The sequence below is a fragment of the Oryza sativa genome, chromosome 2 (assembly GCF_034140825.1).
Source record: "Oryza sativa Japonica Group chromosome 2, ASM3414082v1".
NCBI lineage: Eukaryota > Viridiplantae > Streptophyta > Magnoliopsida > Poales > Poaceae > Oryza > Oryza sativa.
The window spans coordinates 30390148-30414875 of NC_089036.1; the positions used below are offsets into that span (position 1 = coordinate 30390148).

Here is a 24728-nt window from a genome sequence, read left to right on the forward strand (position 1 = left end):
CGTTCATAGCCAGGGTTTAGCTTTTTTTGGGACAGACTAGTATGCTAGACCGGTGCCGGGTGCCGCCTTGCCGGAGCACGGCTGAGGCCTGAGGCTAGCTTGGGGCCGTGCCATTCCCGACCGACCAGTGCGGTCCATGGAGGTCGAGACGGTCACCGATAGATTTACGTGGCACGGTGCGGTTGCTGTAGAGAAGATGAGGAAAAGAGTGCCCAGGTTACTCCGTTTCGGGGCACCCCGGAAGAAGCTGCGACTCCTGTCCTGACTCCTGACTCCTGAGTCATGAGCATGTTGTTCATCGCTACTGTCTTCATCTTAAAATATACATATACTATCTTAATTTTGATCGGATATAATATATTTTAGGATTATAAATTTGAACAGAAAATCTGTTCATAGTATTGAAATGTATAACATCATATCAAAATAACTTATACGGAGTACTTTGAAAACGAAGGTAGTAGCAAACTATTACGGATTTAAGTGGAAATGGACTTCTACCTATATTGTATAATTAAGTTGTGTATAATTTAGTGCTAAGCTGTATTTAAGACGGCAGGAGTAACATATAAGGATGATGTGTTCTTTCCTTTTCCCAACTTCTATCCTTATTAACTTATACCCTTATTTTCCGAGCGCATATTTTTTAAATTGCTAACCAGTGTGATTTTTTTTAAAAAAAAATTCTATTGAAAAGTTTACAGGAAGAGAAAGCAGCCTCCGTAAAAAAAACATGCCACGACGGCGGTCGCTGTAAACATGACTCCGACTCAGGACAGCGATGGTGATAAAGCAACTTTGCTCTGCAAGCTTTATGTAACTGCACGGAAAGGGAGAAATTCAGTTCAAGTGCTGATATAAAGTGTTACATACAATGTGACGCTACAACCTACAACATCGGCTTCTTGACAAAATTTTCTGCTGCACACTTTATTACACTAGTTTCTCGTGTGACTGCACCTCTACAAGCTGGCGCATATGATGCTTCCCAGCAACAGGATGTTACACAGTTACAAATAGTACAGGTACAAGATATACATTACAATGCCACTTTCCAATTCTGAATAACTGAATTCATACATACCCATCTCCTCCCGTGTGAAGTAGAAGTTGCTTCGCAACAAGAATGGACCATAACCTCTATTGCAAAATTGGCTAGCTAGCCTGAATAATTTCCTCAGATGGCAATTTAATTCTTTGTAGAGGAGCCTCAAATCTGTACAAGTTGAACTTCGTGTATACCTCCTGTATCCCCATTTGGCAAAAATGCCTTAAGGATATCAAATTGCATGCGATTGATGTGGTGTAATATTGGTCAATGTAATGCTGTTCAATGCCCATTTGCTATGAGATGGAAGTCCTCTTTTATTTGATATATGGCCTTCCAGTTCTCAATTTCCTCCCTTCATAACCAAATGAATTGACATTTCAGTATAATTCAAATGAATTAAACAAGCGGAAAAAAAATTCAATTATCTTGAGTTAAAGCTGAATAAACCCAAAAAAATATAAAGTTTGAAAGAACACATATAAGCTTATGACTAACCGTAAGCAGTGACCAATAGAATCATAATGTAGAAGAGCAATAAGCTTGCGTTTTCCTTCAGTTCTATGGCCGACACCACGCTTCACGACAGGCAGCTGCTTTATTCCTCTGGCCTCCATAAGGTTTTTTGCAGTGGTCAAATCAGTATCAGGAAAGCAGGTTAGCAATCCACGTTCATTCCCCTCGTACTGGAATCCTCGAGTAAGACACAATGATATGGTTGAAGAATTTTCCTGCAACATCTCCATTAATTAGTACACATTCCTTGCCAGCCTGTGTAAATTGTTTTGTTTTTACCTTTCAGAGATAGAAAGCATGTACATTCAATTTAGAATTCATTTTAAGCTATCGCATTAAATGGCAATGGTTTAAACAAAATCAGTGTCCAGCCTAGACCAGACCAAGTGAAATGATGCACACCAATTCATTACTTATTTACGTAGAACTATTCTAATGGAAATACATATTTTCACCATTCAAACGTACAGCGGGCTTGAGCTGGTCTCCACTTGTGAAACTGTCCCCATGTAATTCAAATCCCATACGGCGAATATCCCCTAATGTAACAATTCCTTCGAGAAAATCTTCACAATCCACAACAAGGCCGCAATTTTGCTGCTTATCATGCAAAAGCTTGAGAGCTTCTGTCACCATGGCAGATGTTGGAATTTTAACATAGCTCTTTGACATGGCCTGGGAGACCTGGTAAAAGAGTTCAAATGACAAATTAGGATAGAATTAACATAATAACATGTACTTCTATTGAAAATTGAACGCACCATTGCATCAGCTAGACCGTTAACAATAAGAATTAGAGGCCTACAAACCTTCAAATCATCTAGAAGCATTTCCTCATTATAGGTGTCATAGTTATCAGTCCGTAAGCTAGTGAGCTCAAGATCATTTACACTGTCACCTCGCCTCCAGCTTTTACTATTTCTATCTTCTGAAGAAAGTGAAGAATAACCACGCCTGGGTGTTCTAAACCTAGATGGTTCACCATCCTTTGATTGGTTTACTACAGAAGGAACCCAGATTGCTAACCCAACTGCTCCCTGTTGGACAATAAAAAATAAGTGCATTAGTTTTGATAATGCAATAGTGAAACATAAAATCACAACATTTATGTCCTCTTCTAGACATCATGATGTGACAAAAGAGAAAGACTATATCAAAACAAAACAATGGGCACACTACATAAACAGTCATACTTACCATGAGAGGAAGCAAAATCCTGTAGTCCTTTGTCAGTTCAAAGAGAAGCAGCACTGAGGTCAGTGGGACTGAACAGACTGAAGCTAGTGTAGCAGCCATTCCAACCTGGAGTTCTGACAATTAGTTTTTGTATATACAAGGATGTAGAAATAACAGTATTGCTTCAAGCAATATGAAAAAAAAAAAGGAAAACAGAGCAACTTACTAGAGCATAAGCTTGTGGCTGTGCAACAGCAGCATTACCAGGTACAGCAGAATTTATCAAATATCCAGCTGACCCTCCAAAAACAGCTCCAACAGCAGCCCCAATCATTAGGCTTGGTGCATATAGCCCACCCACAAGGCCAGATCCCTTGCAAAGGGCAGTTGCAACTACCTTTGCAGCTGCAAGCTGAGTTAACAACCATATACCAGGAGCAGAAGCACTTTTCCCAGTATGTAGTATTTCTTCAACATTTGTGAAACCCCAGTATAGAATGCCAGGATATTTGAGAGCTATGAGGCCAGCTCCCAGTCCACCCAAAGCAGGGTATACTACAATAGGAAAATCGTATCTTTCTTTTAAGTATCCAAAAAAATTCGAAAACCATACAACCAACCGGCCAAATACCACACTGACCGCTCCACAAAGCATTCCTAAGATGAGATATAAAGGTAGCTCTGCAGAACAGAAAATGAGACGACAGAATATCCTTTAGAACCTATGCTGTTCATATACAACAATACAAAAGGAGAGAATTATTCAACCAAGAAGCCATGTCAAGATAATAGAAAAGTTGGGTTTGTGTGAATAACTTATAAAAGTAGGGCAAGTGCTGCTAAACTTTATGATAACATCATCTCTGAAACATATTACTATAGGCCTCAACAAAATGGAGATAGCATATTAGGGCTTGATGAACCAAGAATTGGTAGTGGTGCAAGTGGTGTATCATAACATGATAAAAATTGGTAGTGTTTGTTACTGTAGTTAATAGATGAATCTTCAATCTTAAAGATAAAGGTAAAAAGAATCAGGGGAGATACCGGCAGCAGATTTTAGCTCATACGCTGGCACTATAAAAGCTGGCCTTTCTCCAAGCAGAACATTTGACACAGTAGATGATATAACAGAAGCCAATATTATCATTGCAGTTGTAAAAGGAGGTGAATTTTCTGCTTTCAGTGGCCTCAGTACAGTTTCAATGGCAAAGAAACACCCAGCAACTGCTGCATTGAAGCCTGAAAACACACAACACAAGAAACAGTATATTAGCAAGCGCTAACAACAAAAAGGCCAAAAGGGTAGGAACAAAATCAAAATGTTAAATTTTAGAGTTACATGGGAGTCGTGAAATACAATATTTCAAGTTATTTTACAAAGATATCCGAAACAATACATGTTAACTATAAATGCTATCCAATTTACATGGAATTGCCATTACGTAATACATCCTTAAATAATAATTGTAAGGTGCTAGCTATCGAAGTCATGATATTCTACTAAGGAAACAGGTACGTAATCATCAATGACATACCTGAAGCAATTCCAGCAGCAGCACCAGCAGCTACAAGAGCAATCCGCCTCTCCCTGTTATTCTCCATCATTTCCGAGCACCCATTTGCACATGATTTGCCAATATCCACACTAGGACCTTCAGGCCCCAGTGAGCAACCAGTACCTAGAGTTACAGCAGCCTGGACAGCATTTACAGTTGGAAAGATTGCCGCAAGGAAATTGATTCCTTGTTTCTGAGGCGGTTTCACGAGTTTGAGCTGATCAAATATCTCAAGCAACCCATGCATCATTCCTACAACAACGCCTCCTGTCACAGGGATCAGCAGTATTCTGTGCCAAGTATCAGCTAGCCTCTGAAGGCGGAGCCAAGCTGCACCTTCATTTGGGGTACCTGCCCAAGCCCATTCATGGATGACATGAACCTAAAAATACCATAACAGGAGCTGTCTATAGAATCAGTCATGCAAGGCAGAACTGAAAAATCTCAACCTTAACTTACATTGGAATCACTTGGAAGGTTTTAAATTTTAACAAAATTTATCGCGTTTTGGGCAACCGCAGATATGATGTGACATAAGGCTTTTCATTTACTGCTTTCAGTGCTCTGTTAAGTTGCTTTGAATTTGCGCACTTAAATGAAACTGATTTTGCATCATTTGGGTGAATTTATTTGCACTAGTTTAGTTTGCACAAATAAACGGATCAAAATCACATTTGCAAAGTCCCTTGGGTTCACATTTGCTAGCATCCATGAACTACGTTTAGATCCTATAAATGATGAGCCTCACTCCGGTGCTTTCTACTTGCAGAGGATAGTCAAGTTTCCAGTCTGTGAGCAGAACCAGTGAAATGCTCACCCCACGGTTAAACGCGGCGACGCAAATGCCGGTGGCGAGCCCGAGGAGGCAGCCGATGAGCAGCAGCGCCCACTCCGGCGGCGCCCCATCCCCGAGCTCCTCCCCGACCCTCTCCCTCTGCTGCGGCGACGACGTCGGGGACGGCTCGGGGCGATCGAGCTGCTGCGGCGGCTGCTGGCTTCGACGCCCCCCGGATCCGCGCGCGGAGAGGCGGCGGTCGAGGTGCCGCAGGAGGCCACGCACGCCGCCGCTCCGCCTCGGGGAGGCGGTGACGGTGGCCTCCCCCACCGCCTCGACGTCCGCGTGCTGGTTGTGGTGGTGGCCACCGACAGCCCGCGGAGATGGGCACGGCGACGATGAGCCGGACCCGGCGCCGGCGCCGGCCGCGGGGTGGGATCTGAGGAGCGAGGCGTGGTCGTCGTCCTCGCCGCCGCGGGACGACATGTCGGCGGGCGGCGGCGGAGTCAGCGGAGATCTGAGGGGCGCGGAGGAATGCGGCAAAGCGGAGAAGTTGACGCGCGCGGGACCGAGAGGAAGAGGAGGAAGGGGGAGAGACGAGAGAGCCGACAGTGCGAGACAGTCGTCGCGGCCGCGCGAGATCGATGGCGAGCAAAGCAGTGCAAACGGCTGGGTGAATCTTGTGCGGTGCGTGGCGGTGCCGGTGGTGGTGGTGCCAGATTCGTGCAGTGAGACCCGGATCTTCCGCCCTGGGGCCTGGGGGCGAGTAGTGCACGTGCCGGTGCCACATGCTAACAAGCCAGCTATTGTGTTCTTAAAACGGAAGGGACCATGACTTCACCCATTAGAGCATCTCCTGTGTGTAGGAGTAAAATAGAACTAATTACTCCCTTCATCCCAAAAAAAAAGACAAATATTGGTTTTCGTGTCCAACGTCTAACCATCCGTCTTATTTAAAAAAATTATGAAAAAAAATTAAAAAGACAAGTCACACATAAAATATTAATCATGTTTTATCATCTAACAATAATGAAAATATAAATTATAAAAAAATTTCATATAAGACGGACAATCAAAGTTGGACACGGAAACTCAGAGTTTGTCTTTTTTTAGACGGAGGGAGTATACATGAAAAAAAAATGGAGAAAACCACACTGTAACAACCGATTGTTACTCGTCAGATAAAAATCGATCACAAAGAAAGAATAGAACTCAGCGACGAAAAAGGTGGTATGCAGCCGTTGTGACTGACGGTGCAAGGGACGATGGATGCATCTGATTAGAGATTCATTTTCTAAGTGGGTCTCATGATCGATTTCAAATGTTGCAGCTAACAAACTAAACTTTTGTTCGACCCAGTAATCGAACCAGGAGTGCAGGTCCCTTTAGTGTTTAAATTCAAATCCTCATAGATATTTTTCCCCAAAGAAAACCTCTGAAAAGAGATGGATTTTTCTTTTCATTATAAAAGAAAAGAGTTAACTTGTTTATTAAAAATCCCTAGAACTTTATAACTGCATAATTAATTGGAGCAAAATTGACTAAAACGCCTCCATAGAGAACACAACAAAAATTGCATTAGACAATACCCCCTCCATCCTAAAAAAAAAAAAAGACCAATCCTACATACGAACTTGGACACATATATGTCTGTTTCGTAGCTAGAAATTCGTTTTTCTCTGGGACGGAGTAGTACAACATAACCTAATGACCTATAACTAAAGAGAGCAGTCAGAAGTAGGGGTGGGCATTCGGTCTGACCGAAAATTTCGGTCTCGGTTTTCGGTCATTTCGGTTTTTGAAAAGTGAAGACCGAATTTCAACGCAAAAATATCAGGACTGACAAATTCGGACTTGGTCTCGGTCCTGACCGAAATTCAACAACATTTTTATATATGCAAAGAAATAATAGAAATTTTCAACACAAAAATCACAAAAAAAAATTCCGTAAGCACGTCTCTTATTAGGTTGCATGCCTAGAAAAAGTAGGGATGTGAAAACTATAGTTTAATTCTATTGAATTTAGTAAATTGTAGGTTATATTTAGACTTTTTTTTTGTTAATTCAGTCTTTTCGGTCTATTCGGTTAACCGAGGAAACTAACCGAATTGACCGAACAAAATTCGGTCTTTCACTGCCTAGGAACGAATTTCTCGGTCTCGGTCTCGGTCTTTTAGTTCGGTCTTTTTCTGCCTACTCTTAGACACAAATCATCGTTGCTAAGCTTAAAGTTAATCAAAGAGATATGGGTGTGTTTGGATCCTAGACTAGCAACATTCTTTCCTTGTTAAGCTAGGTTAGGTATTTGGTAAATTACTTTTAAAATTAGCTTTGCTTATCAAACTAGTCTACTTTGGCTAGAAAATCCTTATCCATCTAGGAGAGTTAAATTGGATATCCATCATCAAGCTCCTGAACGAGCAGCCTTGCTTTGGTGGGATATATAGCTTGGTAGCTCCCTCCGCCGCCTCTCTTCTCCCTCCGGTGGCGGTGGTGGCGTCGGCAGCCGCCGATTTTTTTTTTTTACAATTTTTTTCATGGCTATTGCTAACTGAATCGGATTGTGTATGGACGAAAAACGGACGAAAATTAGATGTGACGACCGGAAAAATACGAATATTTATATTAGTTATAGAAGTAGAGGGAAATACTATACAAGCCTTGGACCAGATAAACTTGGGCTCTGATATGCTTGCATTTAGGCAACTGGCAAGGGAAACAGCCCAACAAACAATTGTGTCTCTTTAAGTGCAACTAATGGGCTATAAACCTGTGGGCTAGCCGGATATGCATTGTAGCCCATCTAATAATTTTCTGACGTCGCCCCGTCGTCTCCTCCTCCTCCTCCTCCTCTTCGCGGCACCAAACCAACGCAAAGACGCTGCATGTGGTGGCGTGCCGCCGCCCGTTGCGGGACGAAGCCTAAGCTATGTCAAGCTCTCAACTCGCGACAAGGGGTTAATTAGGACTGTTCACTTTGATGAAAAAAAAACCTTACCAAATTTCTTTTATAGTTACCAAATTTTGACAGTAAACTAAATATAGCCATTTTTTTCTGACAACTTTACTAAAATTTAGTATGGTTGAAAATGGCATCAAAGTGAACAGACCCTAACACAATAAGTAGCCGCGCCATCATATTAGCGGCGTATACACGCACTATACCAGCTACACCTAATACTATACTACTTGTACGAGTATACGTACCTGCTGCCAATGGACGCCATGGATGATTCTTTCTGGTGGTAACTAACTAACTACTTCGATAATGTGGGCATGATTTCTTGGTGCCCGAGCGCGCTTTAGCTTCGGGACATCTCACGTGGTTGGTAAGATGGTCATTTCCTTTGCTGGTGACGGTCGTCTCGCCGGTTGGTACTACGAGCCTGATCGACGAGAGATTATATTCTTAGACAGTCTCTCATGGTTTTCAGCTAGGATATGTGCATAAGGCCATTGTCTTTATAATTTGCCCCCATCGCCGGAGGAGGCTTAGTGCTGAAGCTTCGGAGAAAAAGATGGTATATTCATCGATCGATCGACTAAATCACGCATGGGAATCTCTTTCTCTCTCTCAATCTGATCAATCACTCTCTCTGATAACTGAATTTCCACCAACGAACATGATAGCATTATGCTTTCCTTGATGAGTACTATATCGATGGGTAGGTTCCCTTTCTTCTTTCTCTATGATTTGGACTGAGACTATGTATGAGTAGTAGTTAGTACGTACTAGTTCAGATTAAAAATTCTGTTATTTTGGTCGGGCCTGTTCTAACTTGATTATTTTGGATGGTTGCTCAAGCTAGCTTACTATTAGCAGTCACTAACCACTGCAGTCTACAGATTGTGAAAGCGGTACTACTATTTTTCAACTTTTAGTCATTTTTAAAAGCTTATTTTATAAATAGACCCGTAAAAAAACTTATTTTCAAAACGGATCCTTTTCTCGGTGCCATGGTTGTTGGCACCGAGGTCCAACATCTCGGTGGTGCCAACGTTAGCATTGACGCTTCACCCCGTCGAAGCTAAGTCACCAATACGAAGGGGGACGACGACAATGACAACACCAAGGACCTGTTGTTTTTTCTTTTATTGGAAAGGGATACAATGTAAATATTTTTTTTCTTATAAATAGGTCTTGATGTCATTTTAAGTAGTGTAGATAGGTCCTCAATGCCAATGTCATTTGCGTCATTCCCCTTCATATTAGTGAGTTAGCTTCCATAGGGGTGTAAGGGTGTTGGCACTAATATCATTGGTGTCGAGATTGTTAACGACCAAATTTGGTAATATCAGCATTGGAAAAGGAGATTAGATCAAGGTGGAGTCGAAGGCGGAGATTGATCCGAGAACAGAGCAAGAATCGGCTGAAGTCCAGATCGGCTACGATTAGGATCGGCTGGATCTGAGTCGGACTAGGTGAGCCGATGCAGCCGATTCTGACAGTATAATTTGTCGTATGACATCGGGTTGAATTGAGGTGCTTCAAGATGATTGCCGCACATGGATAGAGTCCTGAGAAGGCAATTGTATCTATTAATTAGGATGTTTTATGTAACTTCCTTAGAGTTATGTTTGGGCAAAAGTCTGCCGCAAAGACTTATGGTATCTTAGAGTTTGTTAGAGATAGTGATCGTGTCCGGTATGGACATATCTTGTAATTCTCGGGTATAAATAGACCCCGAGCCCTATGTAATTTTGAACACACACGTTCAATACAATTTCGGCGTATCGCCACCTTTTTGTTTTAATTTTGTTTCGACGAGTTCTTGCTTTCGGGTTGAGCTGCATCGGTTTTGATCTTCAACAAGAGGTAAAACTTGTTATGACGACTTGTGTTCTCGAGATTAGTGCTTCCATCTTTATGACACTCTAATCTTGTCTATATAATTCGTCGAGTTATCATATATCTTACATAATCTTTGGTAATATCGTCATCTAACCTACAATCGGCTAAAATCTTGTGCCGCATCACTATTCTGATTAAGATTTCCCCCTTGCAACTCCTGAGCACCATCACCTTGAACTCCATGCGCTCCATCGCCTTGAACTCCATGGACCCCTTGAGAGTTGTAACCTTGACTTCCTAGAGAACCGTCGGTAGCACCTTTGTCCAAAGCTCCAATGCAGGTCCAAAGCTCGTCTTCGAATGTATGAGCGTGCCAATTGATTTGATCCTGTAATCAACAAGAAATAGAGACAAAGAATTCGTGGTTAAATCTATAAATGATAGCCGATCGGCTAGGTGCCGATGACATATCATTTATCTTTGAGCCGATGTCATATATGAATCGATTGGCGGTTATAAATAGATAGTGAGGAACTAAATCTATTCGATCGGCTGTAGATATTAACGATATATAGTTCTTATATTAATATATACTTAAATCAAGTGATTGGGATAGATCGGTCACCATGCCGAGACAGTATAAATCACTTAGATCGAAATATATATTAATAACAGGATTATATATGTTTATAGCATAGCCGATCAGATAGATCTAACATGTATCGGCTAATACTCTGATACTACTTTATATAAAGATATCAAAACAAATATAATATACCAAACAAAAGCTTAATATACTTAAATGCAATAAGATCCTGACATAAAGGGCGGATTTAACATGTCATTGAAGCATATAGATCGAATATGGTTAAATCATATAAGATCGGTTGAAACTCCGATACTACCCTAATCGGCAACCAGAGGACATGCTAGAGATTGATATTCTAAGCACGACTTAATAGATCAAACTCAACTGATGTAGCATTAAGTATGAAAAGAAGAACAATATCTAGACAATCAAGCCGCTGGGTGTTTCATAAAGTGGTAGATATCTTACATAATCTAGGACAACGTCGCTATTTAACCTAATCGGCTGCCTTCTATTAACAGATGTTAGCCGATTGTAGGTTAGATGACGATATTGCCAAAGATTATGTAAGATATATGATAACTCGACGAATTATATAGACAAGATTAGAGTGTCATAAAGATGGAAGCACTAATCTCGAGAACACAAGTCGTCATAACAAGTTTTACCTCTTGTTGAAGATTGAAACCGATGCAGCTCAACCCGAAAGCAAGAACTCGTCGAAACAAAACTAAAGCAAAAAGGTGGCGATGCGCCGAAATTGTATTGAACGTGTGTGTTAAAAATTACATAGGGCTCGGGGTCTATTTATACCCGAGAATTACAAGATATGTCCATACCGGACACGACCACTATCTCTAACAAACTCTAAGATACCATAAGTCTTTGCGGCAGACTTTTGCCCAAACATATCTCTAATAAAGTTACATAAAAAATCCTAATTAATAGATACAATTGTCTTCTCAGGACTCTATCCATGTGCGGCAATAATCTTGAAGCACCTCAATTCAACCCGATATCACACACCAAATTATAATGTTAAAATCGGCTGCATCGGCTCACCTTGTCCGACTCAGACCCAGCTGATCCTAATCGTAGCCGATCTGGACTTCAGCCGATTCTTGCTCTGTTCTCGGATCAATCTCCGCCTTCAACTCCACCTTGATCTAATCTCCTTTTCCGATGCTGATATTACCAAATTTGGTCGTTAACAGAGATGTTGGACCTCGGTGTAGGATTACTGGCGCCAAGAAAAAGGTCTATTTTTTTGGATTTATTTATAAAATAAATAAGTTTTTTAAAAGGACTTAGATGAAAAAGCCAGGCACTAGCTACTATGTCTATAGGTGTGGATGCTAATTTTTTTTAGATAATGGAATAGAGCATCCCAGCCTTTGCTCAAAGAGCTACAGCCAATTATTATAACCTCACACTCAAAATGAGTGAAGTTCAAAGAAACTTAAAAAGACGAAACCAATCATCAAAAACAAACAAACTAAAGACTGCTAACCTAAGATAAAGAGTACAAAATTATTGAATTCTGTTTGTGAACCTCTGTCCAAAATTGACAAAAAGTTGGATAACCTGTCTCAAGAATATGGCATGCAGCCTTTAAAAGCTCGTCATCTTTCTCACACTTTTGTAGTTGTGTCTAATACCGGAGTCAATGTGGTGCCCTGAAAACTACCTTAGTGTCGACGCTAATACTGATCGATGTTGCTTGATGGACAGATGTGTTCATCAGTAGAGGGCTCATACTGCATTTTTGCTAGATAGGTGCGCTTAACTGCCAGCTTAATTGAGCCTGATTAGCCGAATCCATAATTGTGTGCACCTAACCTTACTTACTTTGAGCCGTAGGAACAAAAGCAGCTAAGCAGCTTTTGCATCACCGTCCCATTACAGCATGATTAACTAAAGATTCTTGTTATTGAGGGCAACGATACAGTAGCAGCACAAGCGACATCAGAAGCTTCCGAATTAGAACCAAAAGAAGGCAAAAATATGAAACAGGAAATAAACTGAGAAAGACTATACTACTTGAACTGTTGATTTATGCCATCATAATTATGTCGATAACGAGGACTTTCAATTGAAATATATATATATATATATATATATATATATATATATCTACGGTGATCATCCACGTCAAAAAAGATCTTTGATGATTTTGATCACGGAGGTACTAGTCGTAGTACTGAAACGTACGTTAGTTATTTCAGTAACCAGGTGGTTGGAAGCTAGCTTGGAACGCCATGGATAAAAAGATTACTTCAGCAACTGAACTGAAAGCTACTCGTGAGATTCCCACGAAGCCCGAAGAGCTAGCGCGCGCTATAGCTCACTCGGAATCTCTATAAAAAGGCTGAGCTTGTAGTCATAAACTCATACGCACCACTGAACCACCTGCAAGACGGAGGTGGTTTCAGAGTTTAGAGATAAGATGGCGCTGCATCTTCTTCACCTGCTTGCCTTCTCCCTGCTCTTCGCAGTGGCGACCCCTATCAGGGACATCACCGATGTGTGCTCGTCACAGATCAAGGGTATCAATAATCCTCCTTGTCTTAATTAGTTAGCTTTCTCTTGATTCATGCTGTTAATTATGTCTGGTTTCTGCAAGTAGATGAAAGATATGTGCTTTGTTGACATATCCATAACAGTACAGCTTACTACTGAGTTTACATAGCGCTAGCCAATTGAGTAGAAAGACTGAAAGAGCAAGAGTACCAATTAAAGCACCTATAAGTAGGATTTGAAGAACCAATTTCAGTTTGCAGTCAAAATAGCATCACATCAGCTTGAGGCACCACTTCCTTTTTTCTAGCCTGGAGTCTTTGCTTGTTTTAGCACCTCGGTTAAACTAGTACAACTAGAATCAACATGGTGAATGGACGTAAATATGGTGGTAGTGTAACCACAAATTTGTATTGGTCATGTAGTATCCTTCCCCTGAAAACATTTTCAGGGGAAGTCTGAATTTTCTTTGTCGATACTATAACTAACTTAAGAAAAAAATGAAGAAATGACAGCGAGGGTGGGAGCCAAATGACAACCAAAATCGAATCTTTTCGGCTCGATCATTTCTCTTCTTTTCCAACTCTTTTCGCCGCCTTGAATTAAAATATACAGGACAGTCAATGATCCGTCGCCACCAGAAGAAAAGAGTTTTGTTAGGTACACACTTTTGTCGACGGCTAATTGTTGCCGGGCGGCACGCAGGTGCAGCGATCGATCTTATCACCACACAAGCGTTTTTCCAATGCTTTGTCCTGACCGACAATTTTTTTTGTACAAATCCATTATTAGCGGCAAAAACTCCGTCCAAGATGGCATATTTTCCTAAGAAAAAAAAAACTCTTCCTATTGAGTCCTCTCGATAGCATCCTGTTCTGACTTTAAGTAGATATAATATGTGGACTTCACATTCAGCGAGTTTATATGTCAGTGATGACCAATACCAGAGAACAATACTTTGGAGAGACTTGTCTCTTTCCAATACGACCAAAGCCAGCCTTCAATCGAAGGCCGTACACGGTACACTGTTCACTGAGCCATCGCAATTTATATATGGTCTCAGTCGAAATTGATGGCCGGTTAGTGGTTCGATTGACTGCTGTCATGGAAGGCCATGATGTGAAGCTCTAACGGTAGCCATACTTCGCCTCTCCCCCGTGAAACCACCGATGCCAAACCACCATATCTATCAGCCTATCATGCGCCGCGCGCGACCACAAATGCGCCGGACAGGATGGCCGCCGAGATGGGCACCGGATCGATCGGCTAGAAAACGTCACCGATACGTGGGGTTTTTCAATGCCATTGCAAATGGCTTCCTTTTTGGCAACTTTTTCTTTTGCCATGACTTGAATCATCCAGCACCGATCGATGATATTACGGCTGCATGTAGGCACGCTCAACAGAAACTCGGTGCTGCTGTAAATAGTTTGCCTAGTTAGCTGGGCCACCTCTGGATTGTACTCTCACCGTATCAAAATAAGTATAACAGCTTAATATATGATGAGACACTAGGATACGTTACATTGCTATATTTTGATATGGAAGTAGTACTACTGTTGTACGTGATGGTCCAGTCCAACGCCCCCTGGCTTCTTCAGAAGTGGTTAGTTCTCCAGTCATCCAAAGCAGCAGTACAATCCTGGTTGTTCCCACTTGAGAAAAAATATCTTTGGTTGCTCGTCATAATAGAGGGGGGAAGGCAAGGTACCATATGCTTTGTAGGTGTTCTGTACTTAGGCACCAAGACTGGGTGTTGTGTTAATTTGTGGTCCTCGTTATAGACATCAGACAATCACTCCATTATCTTGTGTATCATGTTAACTACCAACCAAATGCATCAACTTCAGTCCCTTTTTGACGTGTTTCCTCTCTTGTTGGACTAATGTTAGCACGTCCAAGCTCTTAGATTGTCTAAGCAATGCCAAAGTAGAATCTTCCATTTTGCACTAGTTCACAAACACTGGAAATTAACTGAGACTACTATTCCATGCGTGGGCCTTCTACCGAGAATATTTCACTCAATTTCACAATGACTATGCTGGTTAACTAGCTAGCCTATCTACCACCTACAGCGATCCAGCGTTGTCTTGGGATTTAATATGGTTATGACCAGATAATGCCAACTGCAAATCCTACCATCAATAAGAGCTTGAATGCTTGATCGATACGTGACCGCAATCTTGGGTACGTGCCCGGGTTGTACGCTGTTCGTACATTTATATATTCCCCAGTAGCACGCAACACAGCTGCAAGTCATATATATGATCGACACTCCTTATCTGTAACATAAATAAATGAATTATTGTTGCATGATTGTTTGGACAATTGGATCATGTGATGACATATCCACACTCGATTGGGAACGGAAATCATATGAGCTGGGACATTTATACAATCTGATGCCCAGTACTTCTCCCTAGTTGTATAATGTCCGTACGTCTCGTTATACGTCACTGTCCAGTCACAAGACGGCTACTACTGTAAAAAATTGACGACAAGATGGCGCAACGGAACTGATGGCCATGTTTAACGAGCTACTCCCTCCGGTTCTATATAATAATTAATGTTTTGGATAAGATTGATGTCAAACTTTTATAACTTTGACTATCAACAACTTTAAAAATATTTAGTTTAAAGAACATACGTAGATTTGTCTTTCAAAACACTATAATAAAAGTAAACATGCATTTATTTATTGTGTATATTATAATAGAAAATATAAGGTCAAATATATATTTTGTAAACCGTGTCATTGTCCAAACCGTCAAATAAAATGAAACCGGAGGGAGTATAGTGTATTTTCAATCATCAATTAAATGCATTGTTGTTTATGTGGCTTATTTGAAAACATAAAAATGACACCTCCCATTAATTGCAAATGGCCTTATAGCCGCGGCAGAATTTGTTTAGAATCTCTAATTTTAAAGTAGTTTTTTTTTGTCATGGTTGCGGTAAAAATTGGATGAATTGACGCGGGCGAATTAAGGACGTGCCGGTGAATTTTGTGCAGATTTCCAGTACCTGAACAGCACGGGCCTGCACCTTGAGCTGCACCACCCGCGGAGCCCCTGCTCGCCGGCGCCGGTCCCGGCCGACCTCCCGTTCACGGCGGTGCTCACCCACGACGATGCGCGCATCTCGTCGCTGGCGGCGCGCCTCGCCAAGACGCCGTCGGCGCGCGCCACCTCCCTGGACGCCGACGCCGACGCCGGCCTCGCCGGCTCCCTCGCGTCCGTGCCGCTCAGCCCCGGCGCGTCCGTGGGCGTGGGCAACTACGTGACGCGCATGGGCCTCGGCACGCCGGCGACGCAGTACGTGATGGTCGTGGACACGGGCTCCTCGCTCACCTGGCTGCAGTGCTCGCCGTGCCTCGTGTCGTGCCACCGGCAGTCCGGCCCGGTGTTCAACCCCAAGTCGTCGAGCACCTACGCCTCCGTGGGGTGCTCCGCGCAGCAGTGCAGCGACCTCCCCTCCGCCACGCTCAACCCGTCGGCTTGCTCCTCCTCCAACGTCTGCATCTACCAGGCCAGCTACGGCGACAGCTCCTTCTCCGTCGGCTACCTCAGCAAGGACACCGTCTCGTTCGGCTCGACGTCGCTGCCAAACTTCTACTACGGCTGTGGCCAGGACAACGAGGGGTTGTTCGGCCGATCCGCCGGGCTCATCGGCCTCGCCCGCAACAAGCTCTCGCTCCTGTACCAGCTCGCGCCAAGCCTTGGCTACTCCTTCACCTACTGCCTCCCGTCGTCGTCGTCATCGGGGTACCTGTCGCTCGGGTCGTACAACCCGGGGCAATACTCGTACACGCCGATGGTGTCCAGCTCGCTCGACGACTCGCTCTACTTCATCAAGCTGTCCGGGATGACGGTCGCCGGGAATCCGCTGTCCGTGTCGTCGTCGGCGTACTCCAGCCTGCCGACGATCATCGACTCCGGCACGGTGATCACGCGCCTGCCGACGAGCGTGTACTCGGCGCTGAGCAAGGCGGTGGCGGCGGCCATGAAGGGGACGTCCCGCGCGTCGGCGTACTCCATCCTCGACACGTGCTTCAAGGGCCAGGCCTCGCGGGTGAGCGCGCCGGCGGTCACCATGTCCTTCGCCGGCGGCGCGGCGCTCAAGCTGTCGGCGCAGAACCTCCTCGTCGACGTCGACGACTCCACCACGTGCCTGGCGTTCGCGCCGGCCAGGAGCGCCGCCATCATCGGGAACACGCAGCAGCAGACGTTCAGCGTCGTCTACGACGTCAAGAGCAGCAGGATCGGGTTCGCCGCCGGCGGCTGCAGCTGAGAACGCCGAGAGCGCCGCCGAACGCGCACCCAGGCATGGTCCGCATGGATACTTGGGTAAATTAATGGGCAATCCATTTGCTATTGGCTATACTAGCTAGCACGCCATTCATCAATTCAACCACACAAGCTGTTACATAAGCATGGGGATGAACATATCACAAGGTAGATAAAAACGAATTGGTAAAGGTGTTTGCTCTAGCGCTTAGATAAGAAAACACAACTCAAAAACAATATTAGCGTAATGTTAATTAATTTATGTTGTCGAGGCCAGGGGGTACAGAGTATTTGAAAGTGGAACAGCAGAACTCCAAATATGATACACTACACAAATCCAGTAGAGGTGACATATATAGCTTGTCATGTAGTAATTCTTTGGCAAGTACTGGCCGAAATGTTTACTCTGTAAATGTAAATTAATGGGTGTGTGTGTGCTGCGTTTGTAGCTTCTTCTTTAGTAAGTACAAGAGCTCCAAAACTGTAAGCCTGTATTCGTGTGTGAGTACTTTGGACAATGAAATCAAGTTGGTTTATATACTCCAAAGAAATATATATATTCCTGCTATCTGAATTTTCAGATACTTTTGCAAATGTATGATTGGACATCCATAAGCCGAACAAGTTGCACTGGTTGTTACGACGAGAATAAAGAGAGTGAGAGAGGCTTTAGTCGCTGGAGTGTTGCACTCTCTTCAGTCTTCAATAATGGCAACACAGAAAGCGCAACCGCACAACGGCACAAGTATAGTCAAGTACGTATACCGCGCGTTATGACGATGGGCGAAAAGATACGGGATGGGCTAAGACGCCCGGCGACGATGGCGAGGCATGCATGCCAATGCAAACCATTTTGTTCTTACGTCGAAGCATGGTTCTACTCCTCCCTAGCTGGTCTGATTCTCTCTACATTAATTTCTACTTTTTGACGAACACGAATGGATGCCAAATGGAGTATTTTGACACGTTCTGAAAGCAGGCAAGTACTGCAAGACATTCATCGGTATACTCGGAGTTGTAAGAGCAACTTTAATAGTATAGCCAACTACTAACTTTAAATTATGTATAACCAATGTAATAGCCAATTCATATAATAGTTGTTTACTACACTATTAATATCTGGTCCCACTTATCATACACACGTTATATCTTGAAGTCCATGCTGCAGCTGGCTACAAATCTATAGCCTGCTGCTATTCTCTCTTTTCTTTTATCTCTTTAAAATATATTTATAACTGGCTTATAGTCTGCTATTGTATCTGCTCTAATGGTCAGTTACTCAGCAACAGTTTTTGAACGTTGGCTAAAAGAAACAAACCTGGTGCTGATCGACCGCCGGCCGGGCGACGGCTAATAACTTGGACTTCATTAAAGCACGTACACCGGCTGGTACTCTGCATCGATCCGAGCATGTTGGATCGATTGATAATCTGATCCTTTTCCGGCTACGTATCCATCACCCGAGTCGTCGTCGTCGTCCACCGGTAACACGTCGCCATCCACCCGACGCGGCACGCCATGGCACGCATGCATATGCATACATTTTCCGGTGCGAGTGGCCGTCGTGCCAGCCTCCATCCAACCAGGTGTGTGTGTGTGCGGGCTATCTGGGAAAAAAAAAGCCGAGAGGCGCCAATCGAATTCGATCGCGCGTACAAGGAGGGTGGGGGTGCGCCGTGCTGCGTGTCCTATCGAAGCGCCAAAGAGGGAGACGCAGACGCGGACGCGCTTGTTGACAAGAAGCTTCATTGTTGCGTGTGGAGGTTAGACTTTCGGAGGATTGGGCTTTGATGTGATTTTGGGGGCCCGGTCGGGTGATGTGCGCACTGTGCCCTCTGCGCTATAGCGTATCGACGTCGACGTGTTCTGGCGTGACACGTTTCCTCGACATGGACGTGTGAGGTGTGCGTATGTGTGTGTCAATTTCCTTCGCGTGACTGTTTGTACGTTTCGTTTACATGGGCATGCATTTATTTGGCGGTTTTGCTTGCAGTAGCACAGGAGCACACGCGTGGGCGACATACGCGCGCCCGAATCGGACCGCGCGCTTACCGTTTTGCTTGGCGCGGTGGCACGACACACATGTGGTTTTCCTTTCCTCGCCGGATTGGGGCTGTGTGGTGGGGACTACGGGTCTCACGGCGTCGCTGCCGCTCGCTACGCGGCAACGAGCCAACGACGGCCTCGGCCGGGTGGGTGGCTGCGCGGGCGTAGAGCCCGTGGGCTATATAGCTCTTTCGCTCGCGCGGCCACGCGTGCGTAGCCCACGAGTGTTTGTGTCGCGGCGGTGGGTGCGGCGCATCGCTCGCGTCGCGTGGGCCGTTTGACGTTGCAACCGCAGGTGGGCCGGTTACCCCGGCTGCCATGCCCCGGAGGCCTGGAGTACAGGGCCGTGCGCCCGTGCTGCGCCTTTGCATGAACTCATAGCACTGCTCTCTCCATCCCAAAATAAGTTTTACACTATTCACGTTCAATATTTGATCGTTCGTCTTATTTGAAAATTTTTAATAATTAATATTTTTATTATTATTAGATAATAAAACATAAATAGAACTTTATGCGCGACTAACTTTTTTTAAATTTTTTTATAACTTTTTTAAATAAGACGGACAGTCAAACGTTAGACACGGATTCCCACGGCTACACTTATTTTGGGACGGATGTAGTACATACTAACATACACTACGCGCTGCAACTTTTTTTAAATAAGAAAACACGGTACAAACAGATGTCTACAACACGTGTTAGTGTTATGCTACAATACATTGCTACCACTCCGAGCAAGAAAAGTTTAGCAACAGCTCGATAAGTGTATGCTAGCATGAAGAAGCGTGCCAAAAACACTCGGTGTCTCTCGGTCCGCTAGTGGATCCCAAAGTGGTTCACGATACTTTTCAGGATTGTTTGTTTGTGATGCTGCGCCATTAGATTCCTAGTAATTGAGCTGGTATATGACTGTATATCTCGTAGATTGATATGACTATATCTAGTAGTTCGCTTGACGTTTTGTATCTTTCCTCGTCCCTTTTATAACTTTCTTCTCATAACTTAGTCACCACCAACTCATGCTGACAATTAACTTAATTATTGTCGGCTCAATCTCTCTTAGTTTAGGAAGTGCTCGTACACATGGTCATCTAAAGTCGGAAAGCTGATAGCATCTAAATGGCTGATGAGGTAACCTCCAACAGTACAATGTACACATTACTGAAGTAATTTGGATAGCCATTTCACTTGGTTATCTCAAAAGCAAAGCAAAGCTTTTCCTGGAACTAACATATTTTCTAAAATTTTGATTCATTCCTTGTGGGATATATATGGCTCGAGGCGCACCACCAAAACAACGGCATACTGAATGGTTTCGACATAATGCGTCACAGTCTCACAGATCACACTGGCTCCAGTGCTCACATATATATCAACACTTATTTACAAAACAGAATGAAAAGTTTCGCGAACAAGCAAAAAGATTGCACATCAGAAACAGAGTGGAAAGTTAAGTGCTGCACATCAGACTAAAAAGATAAATAAGGACTTTGTTTATCACTCCTCATAGTCAGCAGCTCCATGTCATTACCGTGTGGTGACAGATCATAACCTGAAGATTTGATACAAGTATGCATACCTCTCAACAATTCACAATACAGTAAAATAAAATTCTAGATATAACATATTTCATCTGTGAGGAAGAAAGAACTCTAATTTCCCTTATCTGTTTTCAGTGTCTGTGCAGTACGTAGACGATAATTAAGAAGACTAACCCTGAAAAAACTTCATTGTCCTTCTCCAGATACTCTCATCCTTCATAAGCAACGGAATGCGGCTGCTGCTTACTGAACCTGAAGCTGAAGATGCAGCAGCCTTTCTCCTGGCTGCAGTCGCTGGGAAGTGAGGAACAGCCGGCGGCGTGCTGCCGATGACAGCGTACGGTGGGTAGTGCGAGACGATCGGCGTCGAGGAGTGCTTCTGCGTCCAAGCCCTGGCCTTCTCCTCGTACGCCTCGTACTCGTGCTTGTACTGCTTGGCGATGCAGCGGTTGGTCGGGCGGTCGAGCAGGGGGTCGAAGAGGACGGAGACGAAGCACAAGAGGAGTTTGTTGATCGTCAAGGCCGGTGACCAGTTGTCCTGGAAGATGTCCAGCGCCATCCTCCCCTTCCCGTCAATGTTCGGATGGTACACCTGTTCATGAGATTGAAAGGTAGCAAAACAAATTAGCGAGAACTGGCGATGAACATGAGCAATCTTGGATCACGCGACAGATCGAGGAACGCGTAGATTACGCAAGCGATTACCTTGGTCTTGAAGAAGAGCTTGGGGGGACGGAAGGGGTAATCGTAGGGGAACCAGACGTCGACGGGGAACACGCCGCCGGCGTAGGGGGTGGCGGCGGGGCCATCGATGACCACCTCCCAGTGGAAGTGGTCCTTCACGGGGGATGGCCCGGGCCGGCAGTACGGCGGCGGATCGAGCCAGAACTGCCACAGCTCGCGCCCTATCCGTCTGCGCGCGACCGCCGCCGCCGCGGTGGATCGCTTCGGCTGCGGCGGCGCCGCGGCCGGCAGCTCGCTGCCCATTGTTACTACTACTACCACGTATGTATTGCACGCCGGCCCTAGCGGCCTAGCGCCTGACGGGCAGGATGGAAACTCGGTGTGGTGAGAGAGAGAGAGAGAGAGAGAGAGAGAGAGAGAGAGGCGATCTTGGGGTTGATAAGTACCGCGGGGAGGTTTAGGAGAGTTTGGAGCGGATATTCCGGTTTATTGTTGGGCTTAGCGGTGTGTTTTGCATCACTTCGTTTCTATGCTCCCCATGAACAATTTTGGCTCCGTGTAACGGCCGCCGATCTTGTTAAAATGGAAAATGCAGCACGTCAATAAAGCAGTAGACCACACGGCGCCAGGTCACTTATATTGGCTATTCTTTAGGGATGAACATGAGTGGACTTCTCTCGTAATCGTTGACCCGTGTTAGTTCAATTAATATTATTGTGTAATGATGCTACACTTGTAAAGTTGATAACCAAAAACTCCCATAGTACTAAAATATAAACATTTTTAGATTATGGTACCGTCTCTGATATGCTACTTTGACCAACAATAGCTATAAAAGTAATATGTTTTAAATAAAAATGGTTATATATTATGATAGTTTGTTTAATGATATATCTAGTAACATCAATTTTACATGAGTGATCTTTTTTATTTTTTTGCTATTAATATATAGTCAAAATTGAAAATGTTTGACTTGTCACTATGCTAAAAATATTTATATTTTAGGACGGAGGGAGTATATCTTATTCCACTATGAGTGATATGATATATATAGGCTTACTTGTTGTAATCTATATGGTATTAAAACCACGAAGTCGCGATGTCATATAGCAAAATTTACCTTAAGTCTATCAAGGTTATCTTTTTATGGTAATTAGGGATTTGTTTTATCATCTATTTGTTTTTTTTATTCAGTTCATGAGTTAAAAAGCTTGTTAGCTAGCTGTGTGCTATATAATAGAAACCGAGGGTATAATACATTTCTATTATCTAAGAAAAAGAGCGAGTCAAATATTACCCGCGAAAAAAACATTACCCGCAAAAATCAACCCCAATGCCCATCTCATAGTTATTTACAGAATAAAATAATACCATTCTATGCATGATTGTAATATTTATATTATTGTTAACTCATTTTCATAGGTTGGGAGCTTAATTAGGGCTGAATATGTAGTTTTGAATTTTTGATATGTTGATTGCAACAAAATTATTTGAAATAATGTTATTTTTTTGGGGAAGAAATAATGTTATTTAATAGAACACTAAAAATGTATTATCGGATTTCAATTGGTTGTGACAATTGCATCCTGTGGGCAATATTTTGTCAACAATACAACTATGTTTTTAGTAGATGATGTCATTGATTTTTAACATGACGTTTAACCATTTGTCCTATTAAAAAATTATGCAAATATCATTTATTTTGTTGTACATGTTTTACTATTAAATAAATTTTAAGTATGATATATATTTTAGCATATTTACACTATTTTTTTAAGTAGAGTGAATGACCCAACATTATGAAAAAGTGAAATGCGTCATTTAATAAAAAAACGAAGGTAGTCTTTAGATTGCTGGTTGGGGTGCTATTTAAATTTCTACTAAAAATATTGTATATTAATTATTTAAAAAAAATGACTGCAATGCCATGATGATCGAAGGCGTCATGCTGAATGATTTCAACATAATGTCACACACACTAACACTTATCTGTAAGTGACACACCCGAACAATTAATGGAATCAGCTATATATAACCATGAATCTAATCGACGAGCCGTCTAGCTAGGTGAGGTAACTTGCGTATATACCAGCACATTCGAGGTATATATACATCCGTTTCACAATGTAAGACTTTCTATCATTGCTTATATTTATATAGATGTTAATGAATCTATAGACACATATATATCTAGATTTATTAACATATATATGAATATGAGAAATGCTAGAAAAACTTAAATTATGAAACGGATGAAGTAACTCATAATTGACACTACTAGTTTACATGCCTCCCAATACTTGTACTATCACCAACACAGTAGACGGTAATTAGGAGACCACCAGCCCTGAAGAAACCCTACTATCCTCCCTACCATCCTCTTCCACAAACTCTCATCCTCGATGGATTTCTTCTTCCGCCGCCGCAGTTGATTTAGCGAAGAAGAAGAAGCCTTAGATGCAGCGACCTGCTTTCTTCTCTTCTCTCTGCGGTTGCCGGAATGTGAGGAACGGCCGGCGGCGTCCTCATAGCCTTGGGTAGCCAGTGCGAGGCGATGGGCGTGGAGGAGTACCTGCGCGTCCATTCCCTCGCCTCCTTCTCGTACAGCTCGTACTCGTTCTCGTACTGCTCCGCGATGTCGTCGTTGATCGGGTAGTCGAGCAGCGGGTCGTAGAGGATGGAGACGAAGCCCAGGAGCCGTGAAGCACGTCCACCACCATCTGCCCCTCGTCGTCTATGTTCGGATGGTACACCTGCAGCGATCGAATTGCATTCGTACGTACGAGATTGAAGCATCAATTGGGATATCTGGCGATGAACACAAGCTAGTGATCTACTCAGAGATTGGGCGAGTGATTTTACCTTGGTCTTGAAGGTGAGCTTCGGGGGTTGGAAGGGGTACTCGTTGGGGTACCAGACGTCGACGGGGAACGTGCCGCCGGCGTAGGGGGTGCCGGGCGGGCCGTCGATGATCACCTCCCAGTGCAAGAGGTCCGTCACGGGTTCAGGGCCGGGGCGGCAGTACGCCGGCGGGTCGAGCCAGAGATCCTCCAGCTCGCGGGAGATACGGCGCTGCGCGGCCTTCCGTGGATCCGCCTTCATCCACCATCTGCGCGCCGTGGTGGATTGCTTCGGCTGCGGCGGCGCCGGGGCCGGCGGCGGCTCGTCGATGATCACTGTCATGTATAGAAGTAGAAAA

General features: G+C 43.7%; 3 protein-coding genes and 1 pseudogene across 5 annotated transcripts; 1 reads left to right on the top strand and 3 right to left on the bottom strand.

Annotated features, from left to right (window-relative positions):
- Window positions 1–785: 785 nt before the first annotated feature.
- Window positions 786–5860, bottom strand: LOC4330553 (chloride channel protein CLC-f). Of its 3 annotated transcripts, none has more exons than XR_001542780.3 (9): window positions 5117–5811; window positions 4279–4681; window positions 3788–3982; window positions 2967–3421; window positions 2762–2866; window positions 2374–2601; window positions 2020–2248; window positions 1547–1779; window positions 786–1403 (listed from the first exon to the last, which is right to left on the bottom strand). XR_001542780.3 is itself a non-coding variant. In XM_015767280.3 (9 exons), exons 1-9 carry the CDS (start codon window positions 5558–5560, stop codon window positions 1331–1333), a joined length of 2352 nt encoding a protein of 783 aa, XP_015622766.1. In that variant the 5' UTR covers window positions 5561–5860; the 3' UTR covers window positions 786–1330. The 3 variants fall into 3 exon arrangements, 2 of the variants coding, with proteins under 2 accessions (XP_015622766.1, XP_015622767.1); XM_015767280.3 differs by having other exon boundaries at window positions 2033–2248; window positions 5117–5860; XM_015767281.3 differs by having other exon boundaries at window positions 2033–2248; window positions 4279–4650; window positions 5117–5264.
- A 6985-nt stretch (window positions 5861–12845) lies between these two features.
- Window positions 12846–17809, top strand: LOC4330554 (aspartyl protease family protein At5g10770). Its single transcript, XM_015770643.3, has 2 exons — window positions 12846–13001; window positions 15986–17809. Exons 1-2 carry the CDS (start codon window positions 12902–12904, stop codon window positions 17260–17262), a joined length of 1377 nt encoding a protein of 458 aa, XP_015626129.1. The 5' UTR covers window positions 12846–12901; the 3' UTR covers window positions 17263–17809.
- Window positions 17810–20774: 2965 nt separating this feature from the next.
- LOC4330556 (ubiquitin-conjugating enzyme E2 11) lies at window positions 20775–21991 on the bottom strand. Its single transcript, XM_015769325.3, has 2 exons — window positions 21551–21991; window positions 20775–21437 (listed from the first exon to the last, which is right to left on the bottom strand). The coding sequence occupies exons 1-2, from the start codon at window positions 21830–21832 to the stop codon at window positions 21015–21017; spliced, it is 705 nt and encodes a 234-aa protein (XP_015624811.1). The 5' UTR covers window positions 21833–21991; the 3' UTR covers window positions 20775–21014.
- Window positions 21992–23813: 1822 nt separating this feature from the next.
- On the bottom strand, window positions 23814–24728 carry LOC4330557 (ubiquitin-conjugating enzyme E2 11-like; annotated as a pseudogene).